We start from the raw sequence: 15513 nt of genomic DNA on the forward strand, positions 1-15513 counted from the left end.
ACAGCCTTTCCTTCATCCACTAGGTGGGTCCCCTGCTCATAGAAGGAGATCAGGTTGGTCAAGCAGGACCTGCCTTTCATGAACCCATGCTGGCTGGGCCTGATCCCTTGGTTGTCCTGCACATGCCCTGTGAGCACTCTCAAGACGAATCGCTCCATTATCTTCCCCGGTACTGAGGTCAGGCTGACAGGCCTGTAGTTCCCAGGATCCTCCTTCCGGCCTTTCTTGTAGATGGGTGTCACATTGGCAAGCCTCCAGTCTTCTGGGACCTCCCCTGTTAACCAGGACTGCTGATAAATGATGGAGAGTGGCTTGGCAAGCTCCTCCACCAGATCCCTCGGTGCTCTCAGGTGGATCCCATCAGGCCCCATAGACTCGTGGGTGTCCAGGTGGCTTAACAGGTCCTTAACTGTTTCCTCCTGATTATGGGGAGTTTATTGTGCTCTCCATCCCCGTCTTCCAGCTCAGGAGGCTGAACACCCTGTGGATACCTGGACTGGCTATTAAAGACTGAGGCAAAGAAGGAATGAAGTACCTCAGCCTTGTCCTCATCCTTGGAGACAGTGTTCCCCGCCATATCCAGTAAGGGAGTACCTGACTCTGATACGATGCAGAAAAAGGCACAATGAGAAACAATGTCTAGAAGCTGAAAATAAATTAAAGCCCAGAAATAAGAGGCACATTTTTAAGAGTGGGAGCTCGTTAACCTCTGTAACAATGTAGCCAGAAGTTAAAAAGAAGATAAAAGGGCAGTGGAGTCATCACTGGTCCATCTTTACGACAGGACTGTATGGTTTTCTGCTGTTTGAGTTGTTTAATGCTATTTATTTCAAACTGAGTATATATGCTTCATGCAACCCCTTCCTCCAATATGTCCCCTCTACGGTGCATCGTCTGAGTTACGCAGGAGCCAGAGTAACTATTGCCATTCTTACTTCTGGCCTTAAAACCTGGTTGTGAAAATGGACTTCTCATTTTGATGTAGCTGAGATCAGAAGCCATACCCACATATAATCTCTCTGCCAAGACACCAGCTGAGATTATAAAAATGTCAGTTTATACAGGAGAATGTATGTTGCTGACACATTGGAAAAATGCCAACATTTAACGATTCTTTTTGGTTTTTATACAAACAGTTCTGTGAAGTCATTAATTACATTTTCCATCATGTAGCTTCTTTCAGGCAAGATGGGATACTAGAAAGCAATAGAAAATGTGGGAAACAAGCTGTTCTGCTTAGTATTTCTGTTGTCAACACTCATCTCCTGGGAGGTATCCTGATCTCAGAAGCACTTTTCCTCAGTAGTGCTCATCTAATTTTACAGTCCTAGCTCACAGCTCCGCTACAAAGTGTTGTGCTGGTGTTCAGATACAGCTGGTAATTCCCACACAGCTTCACCCCATATGGTGTTGCCTAAGGCTATGTCACAAAACACAAAAGAAATTAGTCTCTAACGGGTTAGGGTGAGCAACAGAATGAGCTGGCCCTCCGTGACTGGAAAACACGTCACACTATATTGTCAAGATACAGGTTTTTGGCCAAGTTTTCAAGCATATCTTTGTCTGAAGTCTTTTAGAGAAGTCTTTTGACTAGCATTGCAATAGTAAAAACTTGGAAGGTTTTAGCATGAATTTTTCCTCCCTTTATTTCTTTTTTTTTTTTTTTAAACATTTTAAAGATTATCTTGAATGACCGGACAATCGATGTGAAACATGATTTCACTTTTGGAGTCAACCTAGCGAATGCTGCCCACCCCTGCGTGAGCTCACCATGTGCAAATGGAGGCACCTGCATTCCCAAGAAGGACAGCTATGAATGTGATTGTCCCCTGGGCTTTGATGGGCAACATTGCCAAAAAGGTAATGATGGCTGCATTTTGATCCAGAGATCTGGAGTCAATCTCAAAAATAAGGCAGATGCAGCACCTACAACTGCTGTTTTACACACCTCTTGAAATAGAAACCCTGGAGGCCAGAGCTCCCTTTGCATCCGTGCACATTCCATGTACCCAAGCAAGAATTCATTTTGTTATTTAGGAACATAGTAACTCTTATCCCAGCACAGAGCTATGATCCATAGATAGCAGCCTGGTATCTGGTTGCTTGCGGCGGCCAATGTTGAACACCTCATACATCTTCCTAATTATGCAGTGCTATACAAAGGGGGAATTCCTACCAACATCCTCCAGCCAGTGATTGTGTTATGTCCTGCAGCATGAACATTGATAACCCTTGTAATTTTATCCTCCCTAGCACATACAGAAAGGTCTAGTCCTTTTTTAGGCACTGGCTACTCTGATGTCTAATTTTGCCATCTGCACAAACCCTGCATTGGGAGAGCAATAGAGATCACCAAGGAGGAAAACCTGCCCAGATGCACATTATTCTTCTTTCCTCAGAGCCACTGTAAGGGTTCGAACCTTGGATTCAGGAAAGTGTATTGTGTGAGATGTATTTAAAAAGATGCACTTTGGGTTGTCCCACTAGATGGAGGTGTTTCCCTTCTGTCAGGCTTGATCCTGAAAAATTCCTAAGGGAAGGTTTTGTAATGTAGCAGCAAACTCAGTTCAAAAGTGCTGACTGACATTATTGTCTTCAACCACTGCTCATTTCTCACAGACACAAACTTAAAAATAAAAAGTAGTGGTTTCGGTTAAATCATGATGAATGGATAGTCCTTTTCATCCAAAAATGAGAGTGTCTTAGAAGAAAAACATTTTATTGAAAAACGATGCAAGAAACCCCTTCGCTTACGTTGTCGTGGTCTAACTAATAGCTGGAGCAACGTCATTTATCCCAGCTTCTCTGTGGGGAGGAGGGAAGATTACGGTTTTGGCGTTCTAGGTATGTGCAGGGTGCTGCGCTCCTGACTTCGCAATGGTATCTGCAGCTGTGCAGAGGTCTCCAGGGAGACTCAAGGCAAGTGAATGCTTTGCAGCTTGGGCATGTGACTGCCTGCCCGTTCGGTGAGCTCCTGTGCATTGCTCGGGCCGCAGCCCCTCACCGCTCATCTGCTCCTGGTCTGCGCTAAGCCCCGAGAGCAGCCTGCGAGCTGCCGCCACCGCTCCTGCCTCATGGCACCGGCAGCGCTGCCGCTCGGCTGGCATGTAACCTGATGGGCAGCCAGAGACAGCCTGAAGCGCCTTTGGCTTAGGCCAGAGGCTGGGTGTTGCTTCCTATGTGAATCCAACCTTAATGCATTTTTAAGAGTGTCCAAAAGCATGAGTCGTTTGTCTTCTGTTCCTGCTGCTTGTGGTTGCTGTTCAGGTGCCTCTCAGCCACCCTGCACTTGTGCAGCCACAGCTGCCACCAAAAATCCAAGTTTTTGCCGGTGGATGTGCAGATAGGATGGAGGTCCCTCCTGAACCTCAGTCCAGGACAGCCTTGATGAACCTGGAGCAGACTTCTCAAGATAATCCTTGCCTGTGTCTCTTCAGCAGTGTGTAGACACAGCTAAGGCAGGATGCACGTGTGTGTCCACTCCTCCTTCAGAATGGGGTTTTGGTTAGTGCACTCAGAGCGTGTGAGAGGCTGAAGGTGCCAGTCTCCATCCTACTTGCTGGTGGGCTGCAGTAACCCCACGCCCTGACAAAACAAACTGCTTCTGAGGGACTATGCCTCATTCTCCAAAATTATGCATGCCACTTACAAAACTCAAATTATGCTGCTATGAGGTATATAAGATACTGATTCATGTCGTAGTGGATCATTGGTTGAGGATTCAAGAGAGTTTCTGCTGGCATTGCTGGGTTTTATATCTTCTGTCCAAGCTGTGGGGAGTGTTGAAGTTATTTTTATACTTAATTGGATGGACCAGAATAGGGACTTTCCCCTGGTTAGAGCTGATCCCCACATAAACCATGACAAGTCACTGGGATTTGAAAAGTAGGATTAGCAGAGGGGTTTGGTGCTGGTCCTATCCGTCTGCACCTTTGTGTGTTTTGAGCAGGCAAATATAAATACTTGGGCAAAACACTAATAAAAGAGTGCTGCCTTCATAAGTGGTTATAACTGCCTGTGCAAAAGGGAAGTGGGCATCATGCATTTGCAGAAAGGTGGGAATGAAACTGGACAGTCATTGGAAGGGACGCTTTCGTGTTATAGAAAAATAAAACCAGAATGTTCTTGTTTTGTTTTGTGCTGACTCACTGCAGAATGTGGAAGTTACTGCCTAAACGGTAAGTACTGCAAATGATGTGAAACCTGCTCTGTCATTGTGCGTTTGTGTCTGCTCTAGCAGGCGGGATGCTGGATTTCCATTAAAGCCTGGCAAGCTTCTGTCAATAAGCAAAAATATTTCCTGGGGTTATATAGTACTTCCTTAAGCCTTGCTCTGTTGATATTTTAAACTGCACCCAGAGTAGCCGCCAAGTGCAAAGCAGTGGCTATAGAGCTGGTCCCTGTATTCGGAAAGCAGTGGGGCCAGGCAGCCAGCGAGTGCTTTGTAGGGGTGGGTGCCACTTCAGGCTGCCCCGCAGCTTGGAGCTCACTCCTGCCCATCATGACAGTTTTGGTGCCTCTCTGCTGAATCGTGAGGAGCAGAGAGTGAAGGTGTTTAGTCCTAGATCTCCTTTCTGGCCCTGTTTCCTTTCAGTTGCAGAGATCCTGCATGCATCAAGGGTACTGCTAAAATATACTTGGTTTTCTGTGGTCAAATTCAGTGTAGGAAGCAAAGAGCATACAAAAAAGCAAGCAGAGAGAAATGCCCATCAAGATCTGTAGGGGAAATTGGAGTGCTAAAGCGAGGGCAGGGGCACCTTACCATGCCAAAGGCACGAGCAGCGGCACTCCAGAGCTGGCGTGGGATGAGATGGGGAAGAAGGATTCCTTTTACGCTCTCCTTCCATCTGCCATGATCAGAGACTGTCCAGTGCAGAAAGCATCAGAGCCAGCGAGGAGTGTCTGGCCTAGTGTAACATGTCTTTTGCAATCTTCCAATGATGCTGGCAGGCTGCAGGCTGTGGACTGCCTGTGGTGGTTTCTTTAGACATATTAGGCAGCTTTCCTGATTTCAGTACGGATGAAAACAGGCGTTTGTCACTAGCTAAAATTCTCAGTCTTGGCACTTAAAGCTAAATTACATATTGCTGTTGTTGGCTGACAGACTACACCAATTGTTGCATGTCTGTGTTACAGTGAGCTCTTAAAGCCCAGCCAGCCTCTGCATTGCACAAAGCAAGCAAGCGTCCATGCCCTGAAAAGCTTGAAATTTATATAGACGGGATTAGCTGTGGGTTGAAGGGATTAGTTCTCAGGAAGAAAATAGGATGGAGGTAGCTATTTTAAGGAATTTGTAGAACTGGTTTATATTAATGCAGCAGCCAGTTATGAGACATCAGCAGCAAACTGTAGGGTGTTCACTCAAAATAAAATTTGCTCAGGCCAGTGCTCATAGCCTATGGAAGGCTGTGTACCAGGGATGTTCGGTGACGGTTATCACACATCTGAGCTATTTTGCTGAACCTTTCCCCAGAGGCAGCAGTATGCCAGCGCCAGGTCAGGCTGCAGCGCGGGCGGCCGCCCCAGCGGCCGTACACCACCGCTGTAGCGGGGGCTGTCCCCAGAGAAAGGGGAGGTGCTGAGTGCGGGACGCTGCCGAGCTCCGAGCTCAACACCCCCCGGGGCAGCACTGCAGCAAAGGGGCTTTGCGGGTCCTGTCACGCAGCCTTCAGCGTGGTCTCAGTTGCTTTCAGCAGACCTAAAGTGGTGAGGGGCACCCTGGTTGTCCCCCCCAGAGACAGCCTTCCCCCGCACTGCTTCCCAGGGGTAAGCCCCGCGTGGCGGCAGCCGCTCTGTACCGTCGCATACGCGAAATTAGGAAACGGGGAGCTCACAGGTTGCCTGTGCTCTCCCCCAGCCTCGCTCTGCAGGGTTCAGAGGTCCCAGCACGTGCTCTGCGCACGGCGCCCTCTTCCTTAGGCGAAGAATAAAGGCTGGTTAATGCATAGGCTTTGGCAGGAGAGTAGCTTGAACCGCATGGACAATCAACGAATGTGGAAACAGGGCTAAAAATAAAATTTGCAATGTTTTCCCAATGCTTCTGCACCAACGTTTATGGTGGAGCAATACATGAGGCCCGTGACACGAAGGATGTAAGTAGAGGCACTGTCAGCTGTTTAAACTGCCCTTACATTTAGGTACAAACTGGCTGTGAGTTCAGCTCAGTTCTGTGCCACAGGCAGGTACCTGCCAGTGTGTGAGTAAATCAATAAAATAGTCTTGTCTTTTTTTTCCCCTTCCATTTCTATGTCAGCTAACTGACACTCATCTTTGGTTTTTTATTTACCTTTCAGCCATTACAGAAGCAATTGAAATCCCACAATTTATTGGTCGCAGTTACCTCACATATGATAATCCAGATATCCTGAAAAGGTAACGTATGTCCTGTGAACATAAATGATTGTGTTGTTTGTTTGCCATTATAATGCTAGGAGCCTCATGTGGGAAGGTGTTGATTATTTAAGCGTTTTAAGCTGTATTTGCCGTATTTCCAAATTTCAGGAAAAAAATACATTTTCTGTGGACATGCTTATGGCTCAATTTGTTATAATATCTGTGCATCTTGCAACCTTTACAGAAATGGCATGTACAGCATACATCTAACATGGAGAAGGACTGGTGTGCGCTTTCAGAACAAAGAACACACATACAGAGCCCGTATCTGTAAAGAGACTAAGGATTTTAACTCCTTCTGTACCCTAAAATTTAGGTCCTCTAACTTCTTTTTGGCAGCTCTTTACATTAGAAGATGCCAAAAGTCCAGCAGATTTTGTGTTGTTCTGACAAATTGCTCTGTCTGCCTGTATTTCGGTCAATGGCTCGGGGAGGCTTTGCAAATGCTCTCACCTGCAGCTTGGTACCTCTCACCTACCAGGACTTTCTGATTTGCCCTTGCCTTCCACTGGCCTCTGAGGGGCCAGCCTACTGGATTTTTGCAAAATTTGCTTATTGGACTGGATTTGACACTAGGCTTGGGGGAAAAAAGAGATTTCCTCTTACTTGTGTAGGGTAACCCAGTAGCTATTGCATTTGGGATTCTGGAGGCACAAGTTTAATTTCCCCACTCCAAAATGCTGGAAGTGGGGATGTGAACCAGAGTCCTTCACACATCAGCATGTAGGCAAGTTGCAAGACAGTAACCAGCAAGATCAATGGAGAATAAATACTGCATCATCTTTTAGGTTTGTTTGAAAGAAGACAGTCCCAGTTCAGTATTTTACTATTATTTCCTTCTTCTACATTAAACAGGGTATCGGGATCAAGAACAAATGTGTTCATGAGGTTTAAAACCACAATGAAGGAAGGTCTTTTGATGTGGAGGGGAGACAGTCCCATGCGACCTAACAGTGATTTCATTTCTCTAGGCCTTCAAGAGGGAGCATTAATATTCAGGTAAACTATCACTCCTTTATTTGTGTTGCACGCAGTACACTCAGGGCTTGAAGGAATTGCCACCACACAACCAGTGCACTTGTCCTTCGGTATAGTGTGGGACAATTACATCCTCAAGCTTTTGTTCAGTGATGGGTCCTGTTGTCCTCTGGGAAAGATTGTGAGTTGAAGAGGTAATGTGCTGCAAGCTTGGCATCATTCCCACCCACTCTTTTCCTCCCTCCCAATTCTTAAAACATGAGATATTTAGCATGGTTTTCTAAAAGTCAACCTATGAGGGTATGAGTGCTATCACTAACTCCCCCCGTGCCTCCTGAAGCCCTTGCCATCTCAGTTAAGCAGAGCAGGTGTAGGGTTTGCAGAGAGAGCAGGGGTCAAGGAAAGAAACCCTGCTGATGCCCGTGCTCACTTCAGGCTCACTCTTCATCACCTTGCACCAGAGAGTGCACATGGGAGCGGTACTCCTACCTCTCAAAACCCCAAATATCCAACCCTGTGACACAAAAATCCAGCTGGCACCAGGCATTGCTGCTCTCAACATCCACAGAACTACTTGTTTAAGAAACAAATAGTGTCAAAAAGCTGAAACTGGGGAGTATTAGGAAATGGCCGAACTCATGTTCTTTCACAGAATCACAGAATCGTTAAGGTTGGAAAGGACCTCTAAGATCATCAAGTCCAGTCGTCAGCCCAACACCCCATGCCCACTAAACCATGTCCCAAAGTGCCACAACTACATGGTTTTTTAATATTTCCGGTGATGGTGACTTCACCACCTCCCTGGGCAGCCTGTTCCAATGCTTGACCACTCTCTCAATAAAGAAATTTTTCCTAATATCCAATCTAAACCTCCCCTGGCGCAACTTGAGGCCATTTCCTCTTGTCCTATCACTAGTTACTTGGGAAAGAGACCAACACTCACCTCACCACAACCCCCTTTCAGGTAGTTGTAGAGAGTGATAAGGTCTCCCCTCAGCCTCCTCTTCTCCAGACTGAACAAGCCGAGTTCCCTCAACCGCTCCTCGTAAGACTTGTGCTCCAGACCCCTCACCAACTTCGTTGCCCTTCTCTGGACGTGAGAGATCATAACAGGTCTCAACATCCCCTATAATTCAGATGCTTGTAGATCTGTTATAGATCACTTGCTTATTTGCTCTTGTAATTGTTAATTTATTGCTCTTGTAATAGTTAAATAGAGCGGTGTTTGCAACCTCCCACTGCTCTCTCCCACTAGGCCAAAGGTCTGTAGGTCACTGACATTCACAACCTCCTGTTTCATGGAGGAACTGGCATGTAGAAGCTTCCTCCTTGCTCCCATGGGATAGTAGTGATGGTACCCACTCCAACCTGGGCAGGAGGGAATGTTGCCTGTTCCTCCATGACCCTGACTTTGCAAAATTAGTGCATCGCTGCTGGGCTTCCAAAGGACTCTAGCAGTCCCTCCAAAGTCTGAGCTGTAAGGGTTGCTCTTGGGGCTGAGCAGGTGAATGGGGGCACAGAGTAAGGACATCTGATCAATTTGGTAGGGAGACAGTCTTTGCAAGGGAGGCAATAACATTTTAATTTTTTTCCTATTTGCAGCTACAATTTGGGCAGCGGCATTGCTTCCATCACAGTGAATGGCTCTTTCAGCGATGGCCGGTGGCACAGAGTCAAGGCTGTTCGGTAAGGGGCCATGCTTCATCTGGGAGGGATTCTGGAGCCACCCTGCCTTTAAAGGTGCTGGCTGGTGTGTCTGGATGCTGGTCGGGTGTGAACCACTGCAACTCCACGCTCTCACATCTCTTAGGAGTTGAACTGTTAGCAACTTGGCTGTTTCAGGATGATGTACACAAAGATTATTGTATTAGAGGTGACAGTGCCAACTCTGAAACTCAGCACAGCTCAAGACAGGCTGCCAAAGTCATGCAGGGCTATTCTGGGGCTGTGACAGACATTCTCTTAAACCCATACCATTTGGGTTAAGAGTATTTTTCTTTAATGTCTGCATTTTGAAATTCCCTAGTGAGCATTTTGCGGGCTGGCACAAACACGAGCATGGACAATGTATGCCTACTTTTTCTATTTGGAGGACATACAGACATCTTGCAGTGTATATATAACTCATATTTATAGCTCATTACCTCATGGGAGGGAAGTGTGCCCAGCAGGGAAAGCATGCATCCCACTCTCCATGGGATGTTGGTTCCCTGGAAATCGCAAGCTAACATTAGCACAACTTGTCACCGAATTTAGTGGGAATAGGAGCCCATCAAGTGGCTCTTCTGTCACTGCAGTTACTGATCATATATAAAATGGAAGTGGCCTAAAAGCTCTAGTCTGAAACAAAACTGCTTATAAGTATGTTCTACCTCAGCTTGCCTATTTCTTCCATCCTGTTGAAGCTTCTGCTGTTTACTTTTTATATTACATCTGATTTTTAACAACACGTCAGAACCTGTCCACCTTCCCCTCTGCCCCAGCTGTGCAATTTACTTATTGCCCACTTTTTTCTCTTCCACAAATGTGTTGCCCACCCTTTGCAGGTCTCTAACATCTTAGTCCCTGGAAAAAAAAAACATCCTGAAGGGTCTGGATTGCCGTAGCACACTGCTGTCTGCAGGGCTCCCAGACACTGGTCCCAGGCCTTCGCCATGAACCCTACTGAGCACTGAGTTGCCCTGGTCTCCTGGCGAGGGGGAGATGCTGCTGCTTCTCCTCCTGCCCAGTTGTAGACTGGGTGCATGAGAGTGGTTTGTTTTTCCTTTCAGGGATGGACAGTCTGGCAAAGTAACTGTGGATGATTATGGTGCCAGGACCGGTAAATCCCCTGGAAAGATGAGGCAGTTAAATATCAATGGAGATCTCTATGTAGGTGAGTGCTCACTGCTTGCATTCAGGACCCAGGTGCATTTTTGTGTTTGTGAGGCTGGCTGCAAGGCAGGGCATCCCAGCTCCATCCACCTCAAGGTGAAGGTTTCACATGGCAGCCTCTGGTCCTCCCCAGACTGTTTTTTTGTGGGGAGGCCTCTCTGGGTGGGATGGAGGGGCTGGTATGAGAAGGGACCAGCACTATGGGGTGCACTGTGGTAGTCCCAGAAGGTATGCAGAGAAACAGCGAATGGCAGCTGCAAACCTTGCACCTTAGTGGGAGTCTGGGCACACACTTATTCAGCTCTTACTGATGTTGTAATTTCTGCAATAAATAGTTAGCATCAGAGAATCAGAGAATCAGAATAGTTTGGGTTAGAAGGGATCTTTAAAGGTCACCTAGTCCAACCCCCCTGCAATGAGCAGGGACATCTTCAACAAGATCAGTTGAAGCATCCTAGTCTTATTATCTTCTGCTAATCCCCTATGTACTTTCAAGTGCTTAAAAGCTGTATTTTAAAAAACACAGAGCGACCTGTAAATTAAAATTCACTTCTGAGGTGCACTAGGAAGTCTAATGGCATTGCCAGGCATGCAGTCTGCCAAGCAGGAACAGGCACCCGTGTCGGTGAGGAGTTTCTCATCGCTGCCTTTCTCCCAGGTGGCATGAAGGAAATAGCCCTGCACACGAACAGGCAGTACATGCGGGGCCTGGTGGGCTGCATCTCCCACCTCACGCTTTCAACTGACTACCACATCTCGCTGGTAGAGGATGCCACTGATGGAAAGAACATCAACACGTGTGGGACCAAGTGACAAGAGAGGAATCCCAGTGCCGAGGACCCATCATGTGCTTGCGTGTGTGGCTGAGCACGAGCTGGCTGACACAGCCCTCTCTGGCTGTCCCATGTTCACCATCTGGGAAGGTGACAGAGCCAAAGGGAACTCCCGCCCCCCAAAATAGAACATTTTTCCCTCTCCTTTCCTCTGCTGACCAAACCAAACCAAGTATTTTGTGTAGGAACTGTCCCCTCTACCCATTAAGTGTTTAGTGAACGCTAAAGGTTGTGCATTGGTGCAAACGGCAAAGAGATGTGTGATGTTGTGAGTAGTTCAATGACTGTGTTGTGGTCCTTAGGTTGTCTTTTGTAGTATCAGAGAAAGCAGTCTTGAAACACCTGCATTCATCCCACCCTGCAGTAGTACAATGACTGTGTTGTTCAACAAGTGCAGCACCAGGCAGTGCATCTATGCATTCAAATGTATGTCCTGGAACAAGCAGTTCTCCTTACCACTCTCTGGTTTAGCTAAATTATGTTTCATCCTGTGTAAATAACAGCTACAGTGACTGGTTTCAAAACGCTGTTGTTTGTTGAGGAGGAAAGTTCTTAAGGTCTACTTTTTATTACAAGCAACAAAATCAATGAACCAATTTTGTAGAAGTAATTTTATACTTGTATATTTTTTATAGCAGCAGCAGCAGACCTGCTTATACAGTGTAACTTTTAACATTTAAGTGTACTATACAATTAGCTTTTTGCACACTTTCCTAAAAATAGCAAAGTGACCTGTGGTTTAAATTTGTAATACGAGAGGCTTACTGTCTGTATTCTGCAGTTTCAGTGGGGATATTTACTGTCTGTATTATACAGTTTCAGTGGGGATATTTGTGAGTTACAACCCGTTTTAAATCTGACTGGTTTTGTTTTGTAAATTTTGACAGCTTAAAGTTGTACATTATGAAGCTTTCCTGGCTTAAACAGATTAAAAGATTAGGAAAAAAAAGAGCAAATTCTTGCTACTGTGGTACTATAAATCACTAATAAATCACCATTTTTTTTTGCTTAAAAATGAGAAGAGGTGTGCAAGAGACTTTGGTGGGTCACAGTCCTCTTAAAAAAAAATATTTTCTAGGCACTGGACCAACACTTATGCAACCTTGATTGCCAAACCATAATTTAAGCAGGCGAACGGAGTACTGTTGAGACACTAAGGAAACGGTCCAGAATTTCATAGTTTGGAGATTTTTCTTACTTAACTCTTTGTTCAAAGTGGATCGGTGAGCCATCGGGGGGGAGAAGAGAGACCAACCATGCAGCGGGGTACCCTACGGCATGCCACGTGCCGGCGGCAGGAGAAGCACAAACCTCCTCAGCGGCGCAGGCTCATCTGAATGCCTGTGAGTTAAAAGCACCTCATGTGACAAAAGTGATGGAAATCAGGAGGTTTCTGCTGCGTTTTTACTGTGCCCAGGGTGCTCCTGGCTCCCTGAGAGCTAAAAAACTTGAGTTCCTGAGGCTCATCCCACCTCCAGGTGACCGTTCGCAGCTGCAAGCTTGGGTGGAAAACATAATAGCTGGTACTAGATAATGGCATGTGCAAAATAACTGCCAGGGAGACCCCAGCCCCTTTTCTGCATGCCGAAAGGGATACCTTGACCACTTATGTGAAGATCTTGTGCTCCTTGTAAGCATGGAAAATAGAAATAGAAAGGAACAGAAAAATACATGGTGGTGCCAGCAGGTAACGTGCACCTGTGCTCTGGCCCCTGTTCAGGTCACACTTCAGAAAAACTGTGGAAGACATGGGCAGCTTGCAGAGGAGCGGGGGACATGCGTGGCTCTCCTTCCAGGAGAAGCGCAGTTTTGTTTGGCGTGGAGAGCCCCGTGGGGAGAGAGAAAACTCTGCACTGTTGGGAAAAAGCAGGATTAAGTACGTGATCAAGATGTGGCTTTAAATGAAAGTAAATGGACTTTGATGCCGTGGGATGTCAAGGGAAAATGTGCAGAGTTTGAAAAAGGGTAAAAACGAAGACCTCTGGAGGGCAGAAGGTCTTGCTGGCTGCTCACTGCAGCAGCCCTGCGGCAGTGGCCAAACACAGCCTGCGCTCAGGTCGCGTCTCAGCCGCTGGCTGCTGGAGGGGAAAGAGTCGCGTTTTATGTGCTCGGGGGGGTCCTCAGTGGTAGTGACCTGGCCTGGCCTGGCGCAGGGTAGGGAGATCTGGCTGGCTGTACCCCGAGTCCCGGGGACCTGCTGTGCTGCCGGTGATGGGGGACAACGCTGGTCCAGAAATGGCATCAGCCTCTGCTCTGTCCCATGTGCCTCGCCTTTCCCATCCTCTCCTTTCTGCGGCAGGGTTTGGCAAGCGGCTCCAAGACAAACATCTGGCAGGAGAGGGTTCTATTTTAAGATAATTTACTGCAGAATAGCAGGCATTTTGGTACAAGGTGATACTTCTCCAGAACAAAAGCTGCTCTTTGAAATGCAGGGTATGGGCAGGGGGGGGGAGTGGGGGTGTTGGTGTGGATAGGAAATACCTCCGTCATTGTTGTGGAAAAGGAAGAGCAACAAACGGCAGTTCCCCAAATGCCTGTTTCCAACTGTGCATATCACCATGTGGGAATTCGAGCTGGCGGCATCACCTCGCTGCGGCACGAGCCGCACAGCTGCATGGTGCCAGTCAGGCGGGGAGGAACAGCAAAGATGCTGCAGGGTTTGAATCTTTTACATTAAAAAAAAAAAAAAAAAGTCCCTTCTGCATCCTTTTAAATATAGTCTGAGACACTTTGGAAGAGGGAAGCATCCCGCATCCACATCTCCAGTCTCCCTGGTGAAGCTTGAGGCTGGGTGAGGGGCAGGGGTTTCCACTCAAGGGGCTGAGCAGGAAATAGGTGCCAGAAACTCAGGAACATCTGACCAGATGCTGAGGCTCGGCTCCCCCCCACCCCCCAATGCTGGGCCAGGGAAGGAGAGGGGAAAGGAGGATGGTGCATGGCAGAATGCTTAGTCATGTTCCCAGGAACTGGCCAGGGATGTGCTGCTCACTGCCTCCAAGGCTGTTTATTAATCACGTTATTTATTGCTGGGGCTGTATCAGAACCTCGGCGTGACCCTGGTGCTGCTGCAGGATGAGCTCTTGCCCACTGACACAGCTGTGTTGTTTTTGCTGCAGGTACCCGTGCAAACCAGCAGCGAAGCCAGCACTTGTGCCTCTCTTTGCAATTTAATCCCTTTCCTAAAGTTGCAGTTCTTAGCTTTCTTCCTCACTTTCCACATTGATGGCAAAAGGCATCCCCCTCCACCTTCTAGGGTTAAACACCCCCACTGGTGCCAGCCTTGGAGGAGCCAAGTTGGGCTTTGTGCTGGGCACGGGCTGTCGGGCAGAGCTGCTCCCTGCCTGCCCCCCGCCCTGCCCAGGGCACAGCGTGTCTCGCTACTCTTCACCACTCCTCCACCTCCCTGGGGACCAGCTGCTTGGGAATCAGCAGTTAGGTTTACTCAGGTCATCCTAAAGCAAAATAAGGAGCGGGGTGAAGGCAAGCAAAAAGAGATGTAGAGACGTAGCAATGGCCCCTATGGTAGGAAAATTCTTGCTGCACTGGTGTGTCCTGGGTGGTCAAAGGTGAGGGGCCAGGAGCTCTTTTCCATCCCAGTCCTACCAGCCTGGCCCTGGGGAGCAAAGAGGCGAAGAAGAGGAGGGGCTGCCAGGGTTAGGAAGCTGCCCATTCCCCACCGGTGCATTAGCCTGCCACAGATGCCGGTTAAAAGTCACTGTTTTGTTGGACAGGCTTTGCTTTTGAGAAAAGGTTTTCATTCTGTTGATAAAGCAAAATAAGCCGGGTGGGAACTGGATCGTCCCAGCCCTGCATGTGCAGCTCCCTCCATGGTGGCATCGCCCCTCAAGGGGCAAACCTCCTCACTTGAAAGGACTAGTTGAAATGCAGCCATGGTTTACTCACGGAGAGCAGCAGCTACATCCCCTCAGCCAAATGCATCTTTTTATCAGTATTTTATTTCTTGGTGTGTGTGTGTGTGTGCACACAGCGGAGTCTTTCCTTCTCCAAGCACCACCTTGCTCGGATGTCCGAGTCAGGGCATCGCTCCAGTGAGCACATCCCTCCCTCCCCCTCTCTTTTCCCGGTTTGAGTCACCGCGGGCACCCCTAGTCCCCTCCTTGGGCGATGACGCGTCCCCACCCCTGCGCTTGGGCGTCTCACACATGAGTAACAGCCCCGCGCCGGCACCTGCGGCCGCGGCGGCTCTGGGGGTCCTGGCTTTGTGCCCCTGTGGCCCGGACCCGACTCGTCTGTGCATGCCCTCTTCCCAAACCCGCTGCGACAGAGGCTGCCTGGCAGCGCGGCGACCGACGGCCCTTACTTCTCTCGAATATCCCTTCACTGTCAGAGCGTTTTTCTGTGTTTATTGTGCACAGGACAAAGACGATGTTGTTCCTCTCCCCGATACTTCTTTTCTAAGCTTTTCTCAGTCTTT

The 15513-nt window shown here is 47.9% G+C and overlaps 1 protein-coding gene across 3 annotated transcripts in view; it reads left to right on the forward strand.

The window, feature by feature from the left end:
- Nucleotides 1-11058, forward strand: part of EGFLAM (EGF like, fibronectin type III and laminin G domains) — a gene marked incomplete at both ends in the record, with an annotated part of 72969 nt that extends 61911 nt beyond the window's left edge. For 2 of the 3 annotated variants that reach the window (XM_082012982.1, XM_082012983.1), the window contains 7 exons: nt 1680-1860; nt 4155-4178; nt 6294-6372; nt 7249-7392; nt 8974-9057; nt 10143-10246; nt 10904-11058. In XM_082012982.1, the coding sequence (XP_081869108.1) occupies nt 1680-1860; nt 4155-4178; nt 6294-6372; nt 7249-7392; nt 8974-9057; nt 10143-10246; nt 10904-11058 (771 nt within the window). The remainder of the gene's footprint in view (nt 1-1679; nt 1861-4154; nt 4179-6293; nt 6373-7248; nt 7393-8973; nt 9058-10142; nt 10247-10903) is intronic. The other variant, XM_082012984.1, reaches the window with a different exon arrangement.
- Nucleotides 11059-15513: the final 4455 nt, after the last annotated feature.

This window comes from Phaethon aethereus (assembly GCF_964289735.1).
Source record: "Phaethon aethereus genome assembly, chromosome: Z".
Taxonomy (NCBI): Eukaryota; Metazoa; Chordata; class Aves; order Phaethontiformes; family Phaethontidae; genus Phaethon; species Phaethon aethereus.